General features: G+C 29.7%; 2 protein-coding genes across 3 annotated transcripts; one reads left to right on the top strand and one right to left on the bottom strand.

Moving 5' to 3' along the window:
- Positions 1-840: 840 nt before the first annotated feature.
- On the bottom strand, positions 841-3,583 carry LOC126842344 (homocysteine S-methyltransferase YbgG-like). 2 transcript variants are annotated; one of them, XM_050579278.1, is made up of 6 exons: positions 3,411-3,583; positions 3,143-3,314; positions 2,101-2,247; positions 1,761-2,023; positions 1,207-1,415; positions 841-1,132 (listed from the first exon to the last, which is right to left on the bottom strand). In XM_050579278.1, exons 2-6 carry the CDS (start codon positions 3,294-3,296, stop codon positions 985-987), a joined length of 921 nt encoding a protein of 306 aa, XP_050435235.1. In that variant the 5' UTR covers positions 3,297-3,314; positions 3,411-3,583; the 3' UTR covers positions 841-984. The 2 variants fall into 2 exon arrangements, with proteins under 2 accessions (XP_050435235.1, XP_050435234.1); XM_050579277.1 differs by having other exon boundaries at positions 846-1,132; positions 1,204-1,415; positions 3,411-3,579.
- An 11,274-nt stretch (positions 3,584-14,857) lies between these two features.
- Positions 14,858-20,461, top strand: LOC126842360 (troponin I-like). The gene is made up of 8 exons (XM_050579296.1): positions 14,858-14,976; positions 15,482-15,531; positions 15,900-16,028; positions 16,161-16,284; positions 17,053-17,153; positions 19,691-19,734; positions 19,798-19,939; positions 20,264-20,461. Exons 2-8 carry the CDS (start codon positions 15,520-15,522, stop codon positions 20,321-20,323), a joined length of 612 nt encoding a protein of 203 aa, XP_050435253.1. The 5' UTR covers positions 14,858-14,976; positions 15,482-15,519; the 3' UTR covers positions 20,324-20,461.
- Positions 20,462-21,906: the final 1,445 nt, after the last annotated feature.

The following is a 21,906-nucleotide window of genomic DNA, read 5'->3' as shown; positions in this document are numbered from 1 at the left end:
TTGTATCCAATCTGTGCTTATAGCATGTTAAGTATTATATTTTGTCAATATAACTTTCTAACAAAAAAAAAAAAAAAAATGGATACAATTTTATATTTACCATGAAATGTGAACATTATTTTTTGTGGTGACAAAAATTATTACTGAAGAAGAAGAAGTTACTGTTTTAGAAAACGTTACAGTAGTTGAAAATATTGTTACTCGCCGAATTCCAAAAGTATTAGTATTTATTAAGAATGGATGATATAAAATATATATATATATATATATATATATATATAATGATGTGTTTTTATTATTTTTTTTCTGGACCCACGGTGTCTTCTGAACCGTTTTCTTCGTATAGCGACTCCAGAGATCAGAAATCGTGTCTAAAAGGTAATCATAATTGAGCCAAAAATGTAATAAAAACCTTTCAAAATCTAGAAAAACGCCAAAAAAAGATATATATTTTCCAACTTGGCGCCTCATAACATTTTTTAAAAATAGTCAAATTTATTCCAAATTTGTATGAAATATATTTAATATGTGTAAATACTAGTCAACGGGTAATTGAAAATATTTTCATAATATTATTAGGTAATACGGATAACTATGTCAATAAATTATTACAGACAGACGAACAACCCTAATCGTGTCCACTCGGATACTAAAAATTCATTTTCAAGCACATACTTGTCATCAGGGGTACGATGCTTTTATCGATATAAATTTGTAAGCAATACTTGTTAAGTTTGCACCAATATAACTGCTGATAAAGAGTAATATTTTATCGATGGACTTTAGACGGTTACGTAAACGTTGATAGAGTAATTACATAGTTTAACTAGAATATAATTTTTTTTTACATCAATTTAATAAAGAAAACTTTTACAAATTTAGACAAAACAAAAGAAGAAACATGAATGAACAATATACATTCATTTACAATCGAAATGAATTTACTATTTAATATTATATTATATAACGTTAAATCCGGACGTCTTACTTGGACACGTCGTCGATTAAGTCTCTAAAATGTGAAATGTCTTTAGCGGTGCACATGCAACATCCGCCCAATATTTTAAGTCCCCTACTTTTCCACAGTGTCAAATCTTTGTCGGAAATTGTATACGATTTTGTGTTATCCCAGCTGGAAGGAAAACACACATAACAACATTATAGAAATCGTTAAAACTTTGTTTTTGATATTGTGTGCTTTACAACTTGTTTTCGGCATCCCAAACGCCACCTCCGTTCGGATAGACGATAAATGGTACGTTCTTCGTTTGAACCGACATCAAAAGCGAGGAAATATAACGTGCCGGTACACAGTTAAAACCGACGGCGACCAGTTGTTCACGGAAAGCATTGTTCGTCCAACATTGTTCCACGGCACTGGCAAACGTTTCTCCGTGACTAATGTGCGTTTCATCCTACAAGTGAAAACAAAGTAACCAATCAAGAAAAAAAAACATACTACAAAAAGCTAAACAATAATTAATAGCTAACGACAAAATCCTAAATTTCCCCTTTCTAAGGAATTGTGTTTTAATATGTAAAAATAAGAAAGTTTAAACGAACCGACTTTGTTAAGAGAAACTTTAATATAATTTAAGATAGTATGGAAATAAATACTCGGTCGACAAACTAAATGTAATTGTTAATTTTTTTTAAATTTAAATACACTTTTTTAAGTTATAACAATTTTATTTTATTTAAATTGCGAAAAAGCAAATTTAATGATTTTAACGTCAATGTAAATTTCAACAAATACTTACTTTACAGGAGAACGCTAAGCAAGCTTTCTGTCCTGGAAAACCGGAAAGTATCTTTAACAAAACCTCGGCTTCTTTAATCGAAGGAATAGTTTCGAAAAGTAAATAATCGACTCCGGCCTCGATAAGCGCACGAATCCTGGGCATATGCCAGTCGATTAACTCTTGCAAACTCATGTCGTCTATATAATTTCCTCGGTACTCGGAACCGTCGCACATGGAAGCGCCAAACGGTCCAACCGCACCCAATATTTTCACCGATCGTCCTGAAGCGTGGGTTGTTTCTAATTATTTACTAAAATAATAATAATAATAACTGACAAATAAAGAGAGCCAAATTTACCAGAACTTTCGGTTTGTATGGCTCGACGACACAACTGCACGGATTTCTTGATCAGTTCGTAGCTTTGGTCGTAGTCCAAGCCCAAATGTTGTTTAAAACCGTTAATGCTCGCTTGATATGTATTTGTCGTTATCATGTCAGCACCGGCTATGAAAAAAAAAATGTCAATGACATTTCCAGACATACATATATTAAGGAATTTATAAAATATTTTTCTTGTAAGCAATTTATAATATGCATCAAACTGCATTATATTACATTTGAACAATTATTTCCATTTCATATTGTGACTGATGCGTGAGAAAAATTCACAAAAAATAAAATATTTATTATTAAATACCTATCTAAAGATTTAATTGAAGAATCGAAACGCATGTACACTATTATACTAAAGTAAAACAAAAAATGTTTATAATAATTTTCAGTGATACATTTTGTAAAAATAGGCACCACTTTTATTCAAAACTTCTGCTACATTAAAATACAGTTCTCAAAGTGCTATAACTGGCTAAAGCACATTTTGAAACAATTGTTCAAGTTTTATTTTAAACGTTCTATTACATTGCAATGATATTCAAAACGCACCGTTACTGACAAAAGCATTTTACACATCAGTTAAGATTTTTATATTCATGAAAAATATGTTTAAAATTAAAAAAAATATATGATTTTTATGTTTTTATAATTAAAATGTCTGTGGCAAAAGGTAATTATTATTTTAAGTCGGACGCGGTCGGTAGATGTTCAGAGATCAACTGATCAACGTTTCGCGCCGCTGCCTATTTGTCTTGCGTGCATCCGCTATGGGCCCTACCTATTGTTTTACTTTAAAAATGCTTAGCAAACATACTGGGGTGAGCGGTAACGGGTTGCCGAATGTACCCGTTACACTGTCATATTGTATCTACTTTACGTGTTACCTTTAACAGTATTGTGTTTAATCTAGTAACATTTATTTGCGTTTTTAGTATTCTTACTTCAAATTGGTAACCAAACTTTTCACCGGGTTGCGATTACAAGTGACACGGCGATCCACACCTACCTCTAATGTAGTCCCTGTGCGACTTGTAAATGGCTTCCTCGTCGTCTTGCAGCAGATGCGAACCCCAAAGCGGATGTTTCATCAGACTTTCGTAGTCGGTGTACGGTTTAACGCCGTCGGTGAAACCGCCGTCGAGCAAATGAATCGTTTCCATTTTGGGCGTCAGAGATATCTAAGCAACAAAACCAGAGCCATTTAATAACGGATAAGAATAACATAACGTCGCAGGAATACTTATTATAATAGAAAAAAAAATTAAAAAACATACAAGGTCTGGTCCGAGCGAACAGCGATTGTACAATGTAATGTTAATAAATAATTGGGCATCGCAAAAATTATCAAACGGAATTTAATCTATAACTGTAATACACTATTGCTATTATGCGATTATTAATTGTCTATTCATTTTTTTTTTTTTTTATAAGAGTGCCGTCGATTAAAGCTAAACGGTATAAACATTTTAAATGAGTGATAACGCGTATCACGTGCCGCTTGTTGATGTGCTCGTGATCACTTTTTTTTTTTTTTTAATACGATTTGTTATCAATGCAAATTGCAATGCAGATTGCAGACTATTGACAAAATATTATTATACACTATACATATATACAGGTTATTATTGCAAATCGTCTCTTCTCTTGAGAAATAAAATAGCACAGCGAGGGGATATCCATTTTACCGTGTAAGTACATAGGTATATTATATGGGTTAATTATCCTAGAAAGTGCTAAATTATTCCCGTTGTATAATACAACGATTTCAATATAATAAACAATAACAGATAATAATAATAATAAACTATACTCGGCTGTGTTAAACCTAACCAAGAACACTTCTGAGAATTCACAGATTATTTTAGTTTTTGTTTCATCAAAGTCGGTTTAGGCGGAAAATTGGGAACATTGTTTATACGTTGTAAAGAGTGTTTCTAATGAGTGATAACAATAATTAGCCAACTAGTAAGATGAAAGTTTCATTCGCTCGCCCAAAATTTAGTGAGGGAATGAAAATATTTAGTTTTTCAGCTTGTGTTGACGATTATTGTTAATACAAAATGGCATTTTTTTTGGAAATTTTAAAGTAATTTCTTCCATCCGAAAATGGGACGGGGACAGAACATTTGACGAAGATACCCCATAATATGTGCATTAACCTTGTATATTTCAATCACGGTGTAGACAATAATCACACAGACATAATATTATAATAATTACCGACCGGCGTTGTACTTGGGCGGCATAATTTCAAATCGTTTTTTTGTAAATAAATGTTTATGCTTCCACTGCCGATTAAAAAAAACAAAAAATCCAGTATTCGGTAGTGAAAAATAATTTCAACAGATAGAAAAATATGAAAGGAATTTGAAATATTTTGTAATTTGTATGTTTTGAATCACCAAAGACCTATTCCGCGGCTGGCGAACCGATTCCTCTGGTAGGCGAGTGGTATGCGGTAAGTGGTATACCATACCTGCGGTTTTAGTTGTTCGAATAAGAAACTTTTGCGCTCCGTCTAATATTTTTGGTACTTATTAAGAAATAATTAAAGGTAAGTAAAAACTGATTACGTTTTAGAACGATAATAGTAATATAGTAAAACCGAATTAAGTAAAAATATATACCTATGTTATGATTATTAAATATATTATTTTCTAACCAGTAGGTACACATTGACCAAAAGCATGAGTTTTCGAATTATTTACTTAATCAACTACTCTTTCAGCTAAGCACACCTAACTCTGAGCATAATATTTAAATTAAAAAAAATTCGAATTTGTTCTCCTATGTTTAAACAACAACAATGTTTGTATTATTCTAAATAGACATATACATGTCAAAATAAAAACATTAAAAAAAGAAACATACAAGAACCGATAAAAAATATCATAAAGATATTTTGTACTATTAATAACGTTTTTTTTATTTTATAAGAAAAATTATTAGAAACTATAATTTATACTAAAAAAATATGTGTACCTACCTATACAAATTTATATTTTCTATTCGTTAGCTGCATTTATTTTACGTTTCCTACATAGTTACTATGAATTTTATTTTGATAAAAATAAACTGTTCAAAGAGCGTTAGTATTTCATTAAATTTATATAGTCATTTTTTGTTCTCTTGTGTTTAGTTTTTAATTAATTAATTTTGTGAACCGCTGTAGTACTTGGGTATGAGTTGTTGTATTACATAAGTACCTATAAATCTGCATATTTTACCAACAATTTTACTTTATAAACTAATGATAATATACTCGCTTAGAAATTTAATCACATTATCTGCTTTGTCGTCGCCTTCGTCTTATATACAAGGTGATTTTGGGTTTAATTAATAATAGCATTTTTTTTCATATAACGTGAACTCGATTTTCCACAAATCATTATCTTTCTACCAAACTAATTATTTTTATAACAACTTAAATGGTAATGCATACATTTCATTCACTGTTTAAATTGAGAATAATGAACTAAACATTTTGACTGGTCGGTAACCAGTTTTGGATAACTATTTTTGAATTTATTGGTGTTCCAATTTTAGGGCAGGAGAAATAAGGTAGTGTAGCAATAATTTTATCTTTGCAACTTCCCAGATCACATTATATAAAAAAAAATTGGAAAAAAAAAATGAAATGATCAATTAAACCAAGTGAGATACTGAGTGGCCCACAATAAAAAAAATCACCCTTTATGCATGCAGTATGGGGAGAACTAATAATTGCAAACGAATTTTGGTGGATTAAATGAATTTAAAAAAACCTTGGGCATTCCGAATAGGAAACAGACACATCAAATCATCAATAATACAGTAGGTAAAAAAAAAGAAGTCGTAAATACATGGTTTTTCCTCCTAAGTTTTATTACATACATTCTTGTTTTTAACTTAAAATTTCCTAAAAGAAACTCCTTAAATAATGAAAGTTGAGGCGTCAAAAAAATTATACCTAATATTATGAAAAAAAAATGATGTAAAAATGATAATATAGAGGAAAACAAATTGCATAAGGACGGTGTTTATTAACCTGACGAAAATCCATTTACAAAGTCGTTTACAAATAATACAGTAGTGTCGTCATACACAACTATATTAATATGTTTTTGAAACCGAATATCTTTATAAAAAATCACCTTGGCGATTTATAACAATTAGACAACCGTCAGTTTAGCAACGAGTGTTACCGCAAACAATTACTTCTTGATATATTTTAGTAATTTTCAAGTTTTTCTTAGTTAATGTGTTTTTGTTTTGTTTTTGACATCTTATCGAAAATATCATACAGATCAATTATTCCAAAGGTATGCGATAAAAAAGTAATCAATGATAATTATTATTATTACCAATATTATTATTCTCGAGACGGATTTAAAAATACAACATGTTCAAATTTCTAGATTTTACCTTGCAATATAGCCTTAGAGAAATGTTCTATGAGTAAACCACTTTAAAAAGTGTTAGTATGTCTTTTAACGTCAAAAGTAAAAAGCTATATTTTTGATGAGATGTACTATGCTATAGTGAATTAAAATGATGATTCCTTTTTTTGGAAATCTTAAGCTGAAGTACTGTTTTGTGGTATGATTTATGATCTATGGGCTTTCTACCAGCATAAATCGGTTCAGCGGTTTATATAATATCGTGGGTCTAGATAAAAAAATTAAAAAATAAGGACATGACTATAAAAAAATAAATACCTTCTCAATCGAAGCCTATACATTATGTTATTGTTTTTAACTTTAACTTGGCTGTACGTAACCCCGTATAACGTGGTAGTTGAAAAAAGATAACTATTTGGGTGTTCAAAGTAAAATAAAACTTATGATGTAACAAAGGTGAACAAAATTGACGATATAAATATGTGCAAAACGATCAAATAGAGGGAAATTACTTAAATAAAAATGTCGTTAATTAAAACCTGGCTTAAAAAAGCTGTACAAAGACATTTATTAATAATAAATACGAGTTCCGCCGTAAACAACTAACATATCTAAGAGACCGTAGATCGTTGTAACAAAAATCGCCTTGGTGATAAATAACAAATAGAAAATATTTGGTTTAGCAACGAGTGTTTTCAAAAGTTGTTTAGAATTTTTTCTCGCGAAACCATTTATTTAAATTTCTTTTCGACATCTCACGTTAATGACAACCTTCAAAAAACATTGTGCTTGGAAAACGTTTGTCGAACTGAAGGGAACCCTACACGAGGTATGCGATAGAAATATTAATCAACTATAGATATTATCATCAATCACTATCTGGACATTTGTATTAAAAAAATAGAATATATTAAAACACTACACTTGCAGTATTCATATTACGGTAACTTGTGATAAATTAAAATGTACAATTATCCAATTCAATATCAGCCTGTAGCTGTTATACGCATATTTTATAACGGAATAAGAAATAATTACTATTGGCCAACCCGCTGGGCACAAATCGTGAGGGGGTACATGTTTGTGTAAAAAGTTTCAATTATAATATATAATAATGTATATTTTCAATTATGTATGCTATAATTACAGCTTGTCAATACGCCGGTGCAATGTAACGCGTACCCTAGTGCCGCTTAATAAGTAATTCACTTGTAAATGGTTAATTGGAAAAATAAATTTTCATCAACCTTTAAACGCGTTTTCCAAAAATACCGACGCCCCTTCTTTTGGCGTATTGACAAGCTGTAATTATAATATACATACAGGGCGTTCAAAAAGTTTGGAACCCCTTGAGTATTAAAAAACAATGATTCTAAAACAACGTTTATATTAGCTTCGATGGCGTCAGTTATGATTTATTTGAAAATTTATTAATATTGTTATGATGTGTAGAAATCTTGTTCTTTGCCTGAATGTTGCTGTTCTTCTAATAACATGCAGCAATTCTCTACTTGTAACTCGAACTCTGCCATTTGTGCGTTTTGAAGGTTTTCTTGTTCTGTGTTTATACAATTTTCAATTCTGGAGTATCCATTTTGTTTTTTTAATTGTCTTTCAGCAATAAAATTTCCATTTTTAACTTTGATTTCTTCTGATTTTAATATTTTTCATTGCAATATGTGACGACGTATTAATTTTAGTTTTTTCACTTGGTTGTGGCGACATTTTGATTAATATTATGATTATCACCTCAAATAAATACAGTTGCAACGACAATGAAGGTTACGAATAAACTGTAACTGTTAAGTTGTATTTTAGCAAACTATAGTTTTTTTATTTATATTTATAAATAACTACCTTCTGTACCTGTCGACCGTTGGCCATCTCATAACAGCTATAATTTATGGTCGATAACATGAAACATGGTGAAAGTGTAATCTTTTCTGCCATCGTAGTAAAAAAAGGCGCTAGATTGTCGAAATTTGCCATTTTTGAGCATTAAAATTGTAAAAACTACTGGTTAAAAATTCAAAATTTGACCACCGTTATTTAAAAAAAAATTTCTTTATTTACAATCTTTACAAAATATGTATAATCAGCAAGTCTGATGACAACGATACAATGACATAATGTGTGAATAGGAAGGCTCTCAGCAGTGTTACGTGACCAGAAAAAAAAATAACGGTTAGATTTATTTGTTATCGTTTTTTTTTTTGCTATACGGCAAGACAGGTAATAGGTACGGGGTGATAGGCGACGATGAAGTGTGTAAGAGATGAGGCATAGCAATGATCTTATCGGTAATGACCAAAATAATATTGGTGGACATTCTTAATATACTTACAGCGGGCGGGGCGTTTTTTAAGATCTATTTTGGCCTTTTGTCGGTAGCAAGCGGCGGTCTCTTCAGAATTATTATTTTATTAGTGTTCATCGGCTCAACAAAAGATACTTTTTTCGGCCGATCAACAGCTGTTGTTTACTTTGTTTGCTGGCGTCGACAATTTTTTAATACTTGTAATGTGTTGTTTATTAGCAATATCCATTGTGATTTTATTTATTCTCTAGCTGTACTCACTAAGTTTCGAAATGCGTATGGAATTTTGTATTTTTTTTTTTAGCGCCTTTTGGCTCTTTATTAGGCCGTCCAATGCCGCGACAAACTCTTTTTGCTTTTGATTCTACCATTATTACTTCTCGGCTACTTCCCGGAGATGAGACGGAGTCAACGTTAAGACGATTCTCACTATTTGTGGGATTTGCCATTTGATTTTAAAAATCGGTTAGATTTAGAACAAATTAGAACAATTATAGATTTTTATTGTGGTCAGGGTCAGACATTGAAATGTATTGTTTAATTGATAATGAAGCATTTGTAGTAAAACGGACCACTTAGTCATGTGGTTCGACAAGTGAGCTTTAGAATTAACTATTAACTGCTTTATAACTACTTTTACAAAACGTGCAACTGGTTAGTAATCACAAGTCATTGTGTGGACTATACTTGGGCGAGTATGCTGAAAGACATGCCACCGGTAAGCACGCAAGTCAACATTGACTGTATTGGTCGTAAGTAGACTGAAGTCAAAAAATCGTTTGGATTCTACACTTACAAATCAATGAAATTTGTTGAAAAATAAAAACTTTTATGATTTAGTCGTTAACGTGGCAATGTATACTTTAAGTATAAAAATAAATAAATAAATATAAAAATAAAAACATATCATTGTTATGATACCTTACAATGACTTCTCAGCCATCGCATCGAAGCTAAAACTATTTTATTTACAAAATTTGTTTCACAATATTTGTTCTTTAGCAACTACATAAGTGGTCTTTTTTAATTTTTACATATCTTTTAGTTAGAAAACATTTTTCATTCACACACATTTTTACATATTACAAATATAGAGAAACATGGATTTTCAAGGTTAATGCCGCAAACACACTGACTTGTGTTGTTGTTGACAAACAATGATTACCCTTGTGATTTTTTATTTTCGAAAATCATAAACTCATACGACAGTTTACAAATTCTGGTTTGTTTTTTAGAATTTTTTTTTTTTACTGTTCATTAGTTTTGTGTTTATTCTGAATTACTGCTGTTTATTTGACTAATTTATTATTATTTTTATATGACAAACTGTAAAAAAGTTAAAATGTTATCTGATTGTATAGCCAATATTGTTTATTTTATTCTATAATTATTTAAACATTTTTTGTGTATCAATTGACAATTGCAATTTTTTTTGTATTACTTTTTTATAACTGCTAATATGACAAAAAAAAAATAGATAAAATTGTTACCTTAAATGAGACTGATTTGTTTTACCAATATTTACACAACTTTTGAACTAGTATGATTTTGATGGAGAACATGTAATTTTCGAACCAATTAAGTACGATTTTTGATCTATGAACATCAGTGGTGCCATAAATAAAAAAACTAAGCTTACTATGTCCCATAGTATGGCCACATTGATTTTAAAAAATATCCGATTCCGGCTAATATAAAGTACGGCTTTAGTTTTTGTCCCATTTTTAGTTTCAGATGAAGGAAATCAGCAAACTCGAACACGTTACTGGGAAGTCTTACGTTTTTGTCTGGTCTTTACTTAGATTTAACAAACGACTTTTTTGCTTCTTTTTTATTAGAACGGACGTCTTCCTATACAATTATTCAAATTCTTCATTACGAAATAAGTAGAAAAATATTAGGATTGCATTTTAAACAACAGGCGTTGCTTTGCTTTGCTTTCATTTATTGCACTAATAATTATAAGACAACACAATAAAACATGCATTACTCGTATCTTTTGGTTGTTCTTTCTTGTCGTAATTATTTCTTTTATCCCTACCAGTTGTACATATTTTTTTCTTTTTATTATTTTTATCTCGAAGACTTGTTACTTTTTGGTTGTTTTTGACTTTGATCTTCATAAAACTCAGATCTTTATTATGCTGAGACAGTGTAGAGAAAATGCCAGAACCGTTTTAGAGATAGCAAGCTTCTCGTAAACAAAACAAAAATTTGAAATCTGTCCAATAGATACCTACGACGGCAAATGACTTTTTTGAAAAAATAATACGTAATGGTCTATTACAGCTCGAAAATTCCCAAAAGCTTTAAAGGTCATAAAGGCTAACGGTAATTATTAGTTATTACTAATAATAGTAATAACTAGTTTTAACCATATTTCTACAAAATATACCACTCCCGTTACATTATCCTTATCAATTTTAGTTTTCAATTTTAGGCTTGACTTCTTTTTAACACTTCCTCGCTTTTTTTTTTGTCTTTTGTTTTACTATCTGACATGTTTTCAAAATTCTTATAGAGAGAAAACAATATTCTTTAACACTTCATTTTATATTTTATAAATTATTACGCACACATATTTTGTGCACTCAATATGTATATTATAGACACCATATTTTTTTTGTTTAAGTACTAATTACAACAAAAATGTTTAATAAAATAAAACTTTTTATAAACAAAAAAAAAAAACAAATCAAACACATTTTAGCTAAAAACAAATAATTAAAAAAAAGGAGAAGAAAACCCAATACACATACGAATTTAGCATTATAATAAGTTATAACTTGTTATAATACTTGTATAATTAAATGTGGATTAATATTTTTAATTTTATTGATTTTTGGTTGTGGTCAAATTTTTTAAACTTATAATTTTAATGAACAAGAAGAAATTGTTTATATTTATAAACTAGAAGTAGGTTCGGTTCCTTAACTGCCTTGAGGATAAGAAGAAGGCAGTTGTAATCTGAAAGTTTGTAAAATCAACATAATAACAGAAGGAAAACAAAGACAGTTCAATACATCCGCTTTTACAGTACATATTTTTACAGTTAAGGATTTTGATGGAACTTGTTTTTCTTTTCGCCATCCTATATAATTGATTAGAAATAAATTATAAACACAAAAATTATTTCGGCGTCGGCTAAGCTAACGTTATGCTGGATTTTTTAAGATAAATTTTAACATAATTAACTTGTAAATTGGAAACAAAAAGTGTTATTCAAAAAAGACAGTACGCTTTGATACGATAAATAATACCCTAAAATATAAACACATTATTTTGAGAAACAAATTTAACTTGTTTTACCCTCCTCATAAATTAATAAAAAATTATTGAAAATACTGCAACCATAATGCCCAAGTCAAAAAACTAAATTTAAAAATTTTCTTTTATGACTTAATTAACAAAATTAATTATAAAGCTATAATATTAAAATGTTGTTTCCACGTTTATTAAGACAAGTATATTAAAAATAAAAATAACTTACTTTTCAAATTATAAGCAAAAACTTTTTTTTCAGCTGACCACGGATATGAACTTATCCGTAACTTAGTATGAACTTTAGTAATTAAATTTAGAAAAATATTGTTAAATTATTCGCGCTTCTTCGTCGTATTTATTTGTTCCCGTTTCCATTATTTTGTTTTTATTAATTTTATTATATAATTTTTTTTTTTTTTGGGGGGGGGGCAGAAATTTAATATCATACTGCTATAGTAGGAATGCCACCCTACATCAAAATATCATATTATTGCTGTAGCTGTCCGCGAATAATGCTGTAGATAAATTTAAAACTACCAGTTGTTTATAACAGTTCATAACCAATTATCTTTCCGAGTCAGTTGATACTGAATCGGCATAAATAAATATAAATTAAGAGTGAACTGCATAAATAAATAAATAGATCAGGCATCTAATTAACAATATTTATTTAAACTAAAATTAAAACCTTTTTTCCCCTTATTTGTTGAAAAAATTGGGGGCATAAAAAAATGTATTACAATTTTATATAAATTTAACAAAGAATATAAATAGTTCAAACTATAAAATTGTATATCAGTCTCATCATAATACAACTATTAAATTGACTGTCATTGAATTAAGATGAATAATTAAAAAATTATTGCCTGCTCGGTACATAGAAAGAGGCTAATTAAAGCGTTTCACACAGAGTACATTTTTTTTTTTAATTAACTGTGTTTGTTTAATTTAACTAACCTCAGATTGTGTCTGTTGGACGAATAACAACATTGAGTCATTCCACAATTCGTTAAAAGCAAAGTTCAACACAAACCATCCAAGCCTGTTAAAATTAACTTTTTTTGGCAGTAGATGAAAAATTTATGCCGGACCAATTATATTTTCAGCTAATAATGTAATTCAATTTTACTTTAGAGTTTTATAATAGTAAGTATTGTTTGTTCAGTTTGGTTTTAGTGGGGTGAATGAAGTGTGTCCAATTTAGTTTTTGGTCCTAGTGGAAGAGAAGGATTTTGGGAGTAGGGCCAATTGAATAAGAAATTTTGAATTTAATCAAATCAAATCAAACCAATAACTGTTTAAATGTTTCTCTGAGTTCTTCCGCAATCTTTTTTTCTTCTATATAATCTATATAATCTATCATTGTTCTTGGTTTACGTTTTTTCGTTACCTCGTTTGTTATTCCAAAACATTGTACATATATAATTTCCCTTCATCACAAAAAAAAACTGAATAACATAAATCCTAACTCACGTATAACTTCCACAATTTTATTGTTATTACATAAACCATTCTATTTTTAAGTATACTCATCAATAAATCTATTAGCTAGCTGTAGTTTATTCTATCGCCGCTATTTTAGGTTAAGGAGAAGATTTCGGGAACAAGACTGCTTTTAATTATTTAGTGAACTGGTGTGCATTTCTAAAACATCTTAATTTAGAAGACGACAACGATAAAAATGAATCGGTTAGTAAACTGGTAGTTTTAAACTTTTAAAACTTTTAATTACTGCAATAAATGAAACAAAATTATTTTTCACTAAAATGAATGCACAATTAACTGTCACAACTAAATTTTATAAAATATTCAAACGTGTTTTATGCGTAGGAAGAATAAGATATCAAAAGTTATGGCTTAACATTATCGATTTTTTCGAAAGGCTAAATTTAATCAAAAATCAATACACTGCCTCTTTCCGGGGATTTTTAAAAGTTCAAAAGCACTTTTTACTTAATTAGGAATTTTTCCTCATTCCGGGGATTTTTTTTTTTAATACCTTGGATCATTTTCAAATAAGTATTTAAGTCCGAATAACGTTTGCTAAGGACCAATCCGCAAATTTTACAGTACCATCATAAAATGTTCATAATGTGCTGACAAGATTATTTAAGGGAATTTTTGGAAGTAATTTGATTTTTTAAAATAGGTTTTTCTAAACCTAATTAAAAAAAAATATTTCATCTCCTGAGACTGGGTCATATTTTCATAATATTTTCCAGGACTTTACGGCTTTTCTGGTATTTTTTTCAGAAAGCTAATGATAATTTTAATTAAAATTTGTAAATTTCAAAAAGAGTCGTCTCTATAAAAATGCCCAGAGACATAGAAACAGAGAATAAACGACCCCGCAGCAATCGAAATAGTTTAAATAATTATGTGTAATTCGAATTATGGTCGTTTTCGCGGTTTTGTTCGTTTTGGCGTTCTCGCCCAATAGGTGTACATATTGTTTTTCGTACAAAGTCGCATCACTATTAATAATTATTATCACTGTAATAAGGCCGTCGACAGCTGCAAGGAAGGAGAAGGAGTTTGGGACTTGGGACTACTCGGGAACCGAGGAGACGGCGATGACTATAAATAGCCAACGTTAACGGACCGATAATAACCGTCGCGTTTGCTGCACACGATATGTGTAGTAGTCCGCCTGTGTATTTTATTATATTATAATATACATAAATATTGTGTAACCGCCCACGAGTGTTTACATCTTAGCTGATACAAATAGAAATAGACCAGGCCGACCAATAGCAGTCGGTTTTGTGTGTCGATCCATTGCTTAGGGACTCGTCTTGGACAAAACCGTGGCCGCTTCACTTCTCTAGTCTCCTGGAATCCGGTGTGAAGACAGCTGTTGTGCCGCAAAAACGAGCTCAGGTTGGTTTTAAAAAAAAATTTATATATATATATATTTAAAAACATAAAAAAGACGACTATTGGAAAAAAAAAAGGAAAACAATTTATTTTTGTTTACTTTAGTCGTACCGGGCTTGCTGTAAAAGAAATATTCTATCCAAACAACGGCATAGCAAGTCGAATAATAGACATTTTACATGCAATTATTATAGTCGGACGTTTCTTTTTGTGTTAGTTAAGCTAAATAAGTTTTCATTTTCGAATTGTTTTTTACATTTTTTATTTGGTTTAAAAAAAAATAGGGAGAAATTAAAGAGAAAATATTAATTTAATATTATTGTAATTATTGTATCTTTTTTAAATACAATATTTAATATGTATTAGCTTAACTCGCACCGGTTACAAATTGCATATTTATTATTAATAAATTAAATAAATACTTTAAAGTATTAAATAAAATAATAATTTTGGTATTACCGCATTTTAAAATTATTTGTTCTTTATTTTATTATTTTTTTTATTTCAGATTTTCTTGACCAGCCTATCACACCAAACTAACCAACCATGGATGACGAAGTGAGTTTAACTTTTTTTGCATGAGAAACAAAAGTATTGAAAAAACGGTTTTCTTGCATTTATATGCCATTTCACATAATGTCAGTGAAAACGATAATATGCAAAATAATTTTTTGTAAAAAGTAAAACGATTTGGATCAAATTGCACACACAAAATTTTTTAAATAGCCATTTTTTTAATTTTTTTTTTTATTTTCTAGTTGCTTAGTTAAGCGATAAAATATAGTTTACAAGTTCACAAACTCTATTTTAAAAAACTCAGGTTTAAAAATTAAAAATAAAACCAATAAACGGTACTGTGAAAATACCGATAAAATGTTCGTTTACTCCGACTTTTAATTTGTGAATTTGCTTTTTTTATCCGTCAGGCGAGGAAAGCAAAGCAGGCCGATATCGACCGCAAGAGGGCCGAAGTACGGAAACGCATGGAAGAAGCTTCCAAAGCTAAGAAAGCCAAGAAAGGTTTCATGACTCCGGACAGGAAGAAGAAGCTTCGTGTAAGTATACACCTGGCGCACCTTGACAGCTTATTACCAAGTTAGGTTAGGTTTTTTAACAGGTGTTTTGCACAGCTGATGTTGATCTTTAGTTATGTGCTATGTTAACAACATGTTATTGGGATTTGTTAGTTGCTGTTGAGAAAGAAAGCGGCCGAAGAACTGAAGAAAGAACAAGAGCGCAAGGCGGCCGAGAGGAGAAGGATCATCGAAGAACGGTGTGGACGCCCCAAGAACGTGGACGACTCAAACGAAGGTCCGTTGACGTTTTTGAAATGTTTTCTATAAATAAACCAAAAATTATGAAAATACTGAAACGCTTAGACCCCTAACCTAGGCTATTGCTGTTATAAATACAAAAAAAAATCTGTTGAGAAAATTGAACGCTATTAGTCTTAATTAGACAAATTATAAAACTCTACAATTTTTCCTTTGCTCACACTTAATATTTGGTTCATCTTCGACGACTTCTACTTCCAGTATTCCAGACAGCACGTCTTTTTTTTTAATGACAATATTATTTTTGACACGGAAAAATTGTATATATACTGCAATATTTGCTTAAAGATGAGCGATAATAGTTTTTCTCCAGATGGTGCTGTTGGGGGGAGCCTAGTTGCCTTCAATTAAAGTTCAATTCAGTTTAAGAAATAATTTTTATCGAGTATATTATAACTCCAAAAATCCAAAAGTGTTTACTAAAAATGCAACTTGTAAAACTGTTAATTTTAATGAGATTTATCATACAAAAATTTCATATACATATGTGAAATCATAATAATCCATCCCTTTTTTGTACATGTTATTACCAATTGTTCAAAACGTCCACTGAGGAAGCACCTTTTTCTTAGTTTTTATGTGTTTTTTTTGAAGAGCTGAAAAAAACCCTTCCTGTTTTGATTATTTTAAAATTTGCTTGTCGAAACACGTTTGTAAATCAGTTTGTTCAGTTTTTTCAAAACAAGCAAATTACCAGAATATAATATTGGAATATTATAAATTTATCGACGACATTGTGCTTTAGATGCGATCAAGAAGGTGATAAAGGAGTATTACCAAAGGATCCTCCAGTTGGAAGATCAAAAGTTCGACCTGGAATACTTTGTCAAAAAGAAGGACTTCGAGGTTAGCTATTTTTTTCGGGTCCGGCGCAACGCATAACAACGCTTTCAAATAATAATACTAATACTAATTTAGAAAGCGCAAATAATAATAATAAGTTAGAAATTAAAGTTTTGCGCTACTCGTACAAATGACAAGTGAGTCATAAAATATGTCATAAATTCTCTGTTATATTTGTCCAGTTTTTGTCAACGTTTCCAGAAGTAACAATCAAAGTGTAGAACTACTTTATAACGAGTGTTGCTTAAGTTTTTTTTATTGATTTTAACTAATTGCTATCATATCATTTTACTTCTTAAAATTCATCAAGCCCGGTTTTTGTACCTACGTAAGGTGATAATCTCGGTATTATTTTCGGTCTACTCTAAAAATATACACGTGAACAGTTTTCGCTTCACGAGTTTGTTAAAAAATGAAATATTATTATTATTTTTATTTTTATATATATAACGATTCTTGTTTTTTGGCTCGACATCAACGCACAAGGCCTAAGATTATTAAGACACTTCTTCGCTCGCACAACTCTTTTAGGGTCATTTGCCAACTCAGAAACGACTCCGAGTCATGGCTTCGAGTTACCACAATTATTATAAAAAGTGTGCAGCAACATGAGACATAGTTACAAAACTCCCATTGATGGTTATGTTGGTTGATAAAATGTTTTTTCGTGATATTAATTTCCTCGATAAATAATAAACTGAATAAGAGACAACAATAATAACAGCAAAACTTAAGAACTTTTTTTAAAAATGTCCCTAAACTCGAATGTCACCCTTAAATACTCCTAACACTTCTAGTTACTTTCAAACCGCCTCGAGGTGGTGTTTTAATGTATACAATCGCGCATTTTATAACTTATTTGGACAGGTATCAAATGATTAATGAGGCGTGAAACATGTTACATGATGTAAAATGAATCACTCACACCCACAGTAAACAAAACATGGAATTATAAATAGAATGCGGTATTAAAATATTTACAAGCCAAAAAAAACATATTTAAATCCTGTAACTTTGCTAGAGGCTTGAAAATAGATTGAAATTATTATGTTTTAAGAGTTGGTTTAATATATTTAACTATAAGGGGCGAACAATTTTGTAAAGTTTGTAAACACATAAAAGCCACCAAAGTAAACAGTTAAATTTTTTGAGTCACTTTTGGAGTTTTTTTATAATAAAAAAATGTTTTAAAATCATTTTTATATTGTTTTTTATTCGAATAAACTTATAAATAAACTTATTAATATTCAAATATGAACAACTTATTAACTTTGAATCACTTTTATAATTAACTTATTAAGTAAATCAAGTTAAAGCAGGCTAAAGCATAGTCCAAGTTTTATCATTTTAGCCGTTGGGCTTTAAGTAGACTATAACTGTCGACCAATATCTAAAAATTAAATGCCTTGTGTTTGAAAAGCTGTTTGAAAAGCTAGTAAAAAATTCAAATCAACTGTCACTAATTCAACCGTTTGATAAAAAATTGTTTTTAAAAAAATACCAAATAGCCAAAACTTTGGCGGTATATTATTAAATTTAAATATGCAAATTCAAATAACTATTCGAATTTTCTACTATCCTAGTACAAGTTTGACCTACATTCTCTCGGGCGCCGTCGGTCGTTATAAGTATTTTTTTTTTTTTACAAGAAAAAGTTATATATAATATAAACTTAAAAATAGACGATGATGTTACTCGTCTACAGAGCTACGAGCGACTAAATAAAAAAAGTGTACATATGTTTAAAAATATGTGGGTTATATGGTCGAATGAACTCGTTACAATAAAAAAACCTAACCTTTTTTAGATAACATTTTTTTTTAGGAAATTCTGGTAAAACAAAAAAATTTTGAATGTTTTTTGGATTTTTTTTTTTACCATCAGCTGGCCGAGATGTGGGAAAAACGATGTAGAGTATAGACAGTCAATTAATCCATTGGATACAGATTTTAGAATAATGATAATAACCAGAAGGTAATTTGTTCAAAGGCATGCACAACCCTTTTTTTCCGGTGCCTTAAACCTAATTTTGAATACCACAGAAACGCATTGTTTTAAAATTTGGAAAAATAGCCTTTTTGTACACCTAAAACTTACTATAAAAATCAAATCAAACTTGGCAGTTATAATAAAGATCCAAATAATAATTCATAGAATGTTTAATTGTGTGTTAATTTTTAAAAAAAGTTTAGTTTTACAAACTAATTAAAAAAAATTAGTTATTGTACATTTTTTTTTTGTAAAAATCTTTATTTTTCTTAAATATTTTCAATATTTTCTACAAACAATTATTTCAAATAATAAAAAATATTAAACATATTTATAATAAATAAAAAAAATAAATACATTTTTGTTTCAAAAAACTTGAATTATTAATATTTTTAATTTTCAATTGTTTGCTTTTATCTATTTATATTTTTTTGATTTGGTACTAACTGAACAGCGGTTTTTTCCTTAATTATATTTTGTGTTACTTCGTTTGCTTAGATAAAGAAAATGTGTAATTTTAAAGGAATTTATTGGTTTTATTTTTATTACAGATCAGCGATTTGAACACCCAGGTCAATGACTTGAGAGGAAAATTGTAAGTCCAAATGATTTTGTATTTTTCGAAATTTTATTTTTTATTTCGTTTTTTTGTCAACAGCGTTAAACCGACATTGAAGAAAGTGTCGAAATACGAAAACAAATTCGCCAAACTCCAAAAGAAAGCGGCCGAGTTCAACTTCAGAAACCAACTGAAGGTAGTGAAGAAAAAGGAGTTCACCTTGGAAGAAGAAGACAAAGAGGTGAGTGTCCAAATTTTCAATTATTAAAAATAAACTCTAATATTGACTTAATTTGGGTCTAAAATTTATTTGGTAAATGTTATAAGTGAAATATTAATAGATCACGTTCATTTTAAAAACCAACTTCACAGCTTAATTTTGTTGATTCGTTTGTTATCAATATAGATAGCTCATGGAGAATTTTAACCATTTTTTTATCCAAGTTGCTTAGGGAAATTATAAAAAAATCTAGCATTAACTATTGATCAAACAATTATCTAACTAAAATAAATAAATTGTCTAACAATTAATTATTGATATTTAAACGTTATGTTTTGTTTGCAGAAGAAGCCAGACTGGTCGTTGAAAGGAGACGAAAAGAAGCTGGTGGAAAACGAGGCATAATTCTGTCCTGTACCTTCTGCCTGTTGAAAATGTTTTTTTTTTTTATTATTAATCCGAGATTTGTTATATTAAAAAATAACAACGAGGTTTGTCAGCAACGCACTTTTCATCTAATATAATAATTATACAATTCTGAAACACCTCGTTACACACGCCTCGTATTTTAACATTATATATTTATTTATTTTTTATCAATATTCTATAATATCATCGTTAGGTAGCACTCTAGCACTCTGGTAGAGCATGCAATTGTTGTATTGTTGTATTAAAAAAATATTTATTGCTCCAAGTGGGGGCGTACCATAAACGATTCACATTGGTATATTAGACGCCTATCTTGTGTGCCTAGTAATGGTAGTAGTGTATCTGGAGATTTGTTACACACAAAAAATATATGATATCTATACCTATATTTAAACAGCTTATAAATTATGATATCATTTATTATCATTAATCTATATATATATATATTTGTCTTTTAATTGTATTTGGTTCGATGTCTTAATTTTCCAGTACTACTTTTTAAATTATTCTTGATATTTAATAGTTAAAGTAGTATAGTTAAAGACTGCCACGTTGAGGCTTAAATCCTAATGGTTTTTATACTTCAAACCGTTTTATCGATTTGTAAGTGTAGAATCATTTGGAATTTTTAACAGAAGTCCAATACTTTACTAACGACACACTCAATATTGTCTTGCGTGCTTACCGGTGGCGTGTCTTTCAGCACACTCATCCAAGTGTAGCCCACGCAATGACTTGTGATTCGTTAACCGGTTTATATCTATAAAGTGGCTAATTGCGTGGGATTTTTTTTTTTTACCATTTAACCCTCTAATAAAGACATAAGCCAATTAAATATTTTAATAGCTCTTTGATTTTTTATCTATTGGAGTTATAAAATATAAAATAGTATTAGGGCATACAAAGCACATCAACAAATACGCCTAAGAATTATTAAACCGATAATTTTGGCCAGCGCTAGGTCAACTGGAAACATTCGGTGCGGCTGCGGAAAACTGCATACTTCCGTGTGGCTTCGAGGGCGGGGTGCAAAAAAACTGCCCAAAATTGATAATTCTTTAATTTAACCCCAAAAAATTAAAGAATCATAAGTTTCAATAGGCCACGGAAACCACATTTGTAATCAGTTTTAAAATTAGATTGTGTTGGTTACAGTTTTTATTTCGCTAAAAGTCACAAGTAAATAAAACGAAGTCAAGTAAAAATGTCGAAAAGATTGGTACCATTTTCGTGGGCGGCAATCTTTAAACGCGTGTCCGATGTAGAGAAATCGGCGTTTTTAACTTTCAAAGAAAACCCGATTTAAAATTTCAGGAAATTTTCATCAGCACCGGTGAAAATCGACTTATTTATTTATTATGTATACTCGTACTTACAGACGGAAATACATTTAATTTTTAGATATATAGATAGTAATTCCATCAGCAGCTGTCGACCTGTAAAGAACTGTCTAAATTGGAAACCGTAAAATATAATATAAAAACTGTGTATAAACTAAATATAAACTAAATAAACTATGTAAAAACAAAGGATATATAGATAGTACATTGTTATTGTTT

The sequence above is a fragment of the Adelges cooleyi genome, unplaced genomic scaffold (genome assembly GCF_023614345.1).
Source record: "Adelges cooleyi isolate 19-005CV unplaced genomic scaffold, UGA_ACOO_1.1 ACOO_flye_CR_arks_rails_tigmint_CR_PRNA_519, whole genome shotgun sequence".
NCBI lineage: Eukaryota > Metazoa > Arthropoda > Insecta > Hemiptera > Adelgidae > Adelges > Adelges cooleyi.
Note: the sequence above shows the minus strand (reverse complement) of the source record. Positions and strands in the feature narration are given on the sequence as shown.

What these genes read in the sequence shown, in the direction of transcription:
- LOC126842344 (XM_050579277.1), bottom strand. Translation starts at nt 3,296, where the DNA reads ATGGAAACGATTCATTTGCTCGACGGCGGTTTCACCGACGGCGTTAAA. An exon ending in GCTTAGCGTTCTCCTGTAAA is followed by an intron (nt 1,416 to 1,760) that starts GTAAGTATTTGT and finishes TTTCACTTGTAG; the next exon opens with GATGAAACGCACATTAGTCA. An exon ending in TGGGATGCCGAAAACAAGTT is followed by an intron (nt 1,133 to 1,203) that starts GTAAAGCACACA and finishes TTTTCCTTCCAG; the next exon opens with CTGGGATAACACAAAATCGT.
- LOC126842360 (XM_050579296.1), top strand. An exon ending in AATGACTTGAGAGGAAAATT is followed by an intron (nt 19,735 to 19,797) that starts GTAAGTCCAAAT and finishes TTTTGTCAACAG; the next exon opens with CGTTAAACCGACATTGAAGA. An exon ending in TGGAAGAAGAAGACAAAGAG is followed by an intron (nt 19,940 to 20,263) that starts GTGAGTGTCCAA and finishes TTTTGTTTGCAG; the next exon opens with AAGAAGCCAGACTGGTCGTT.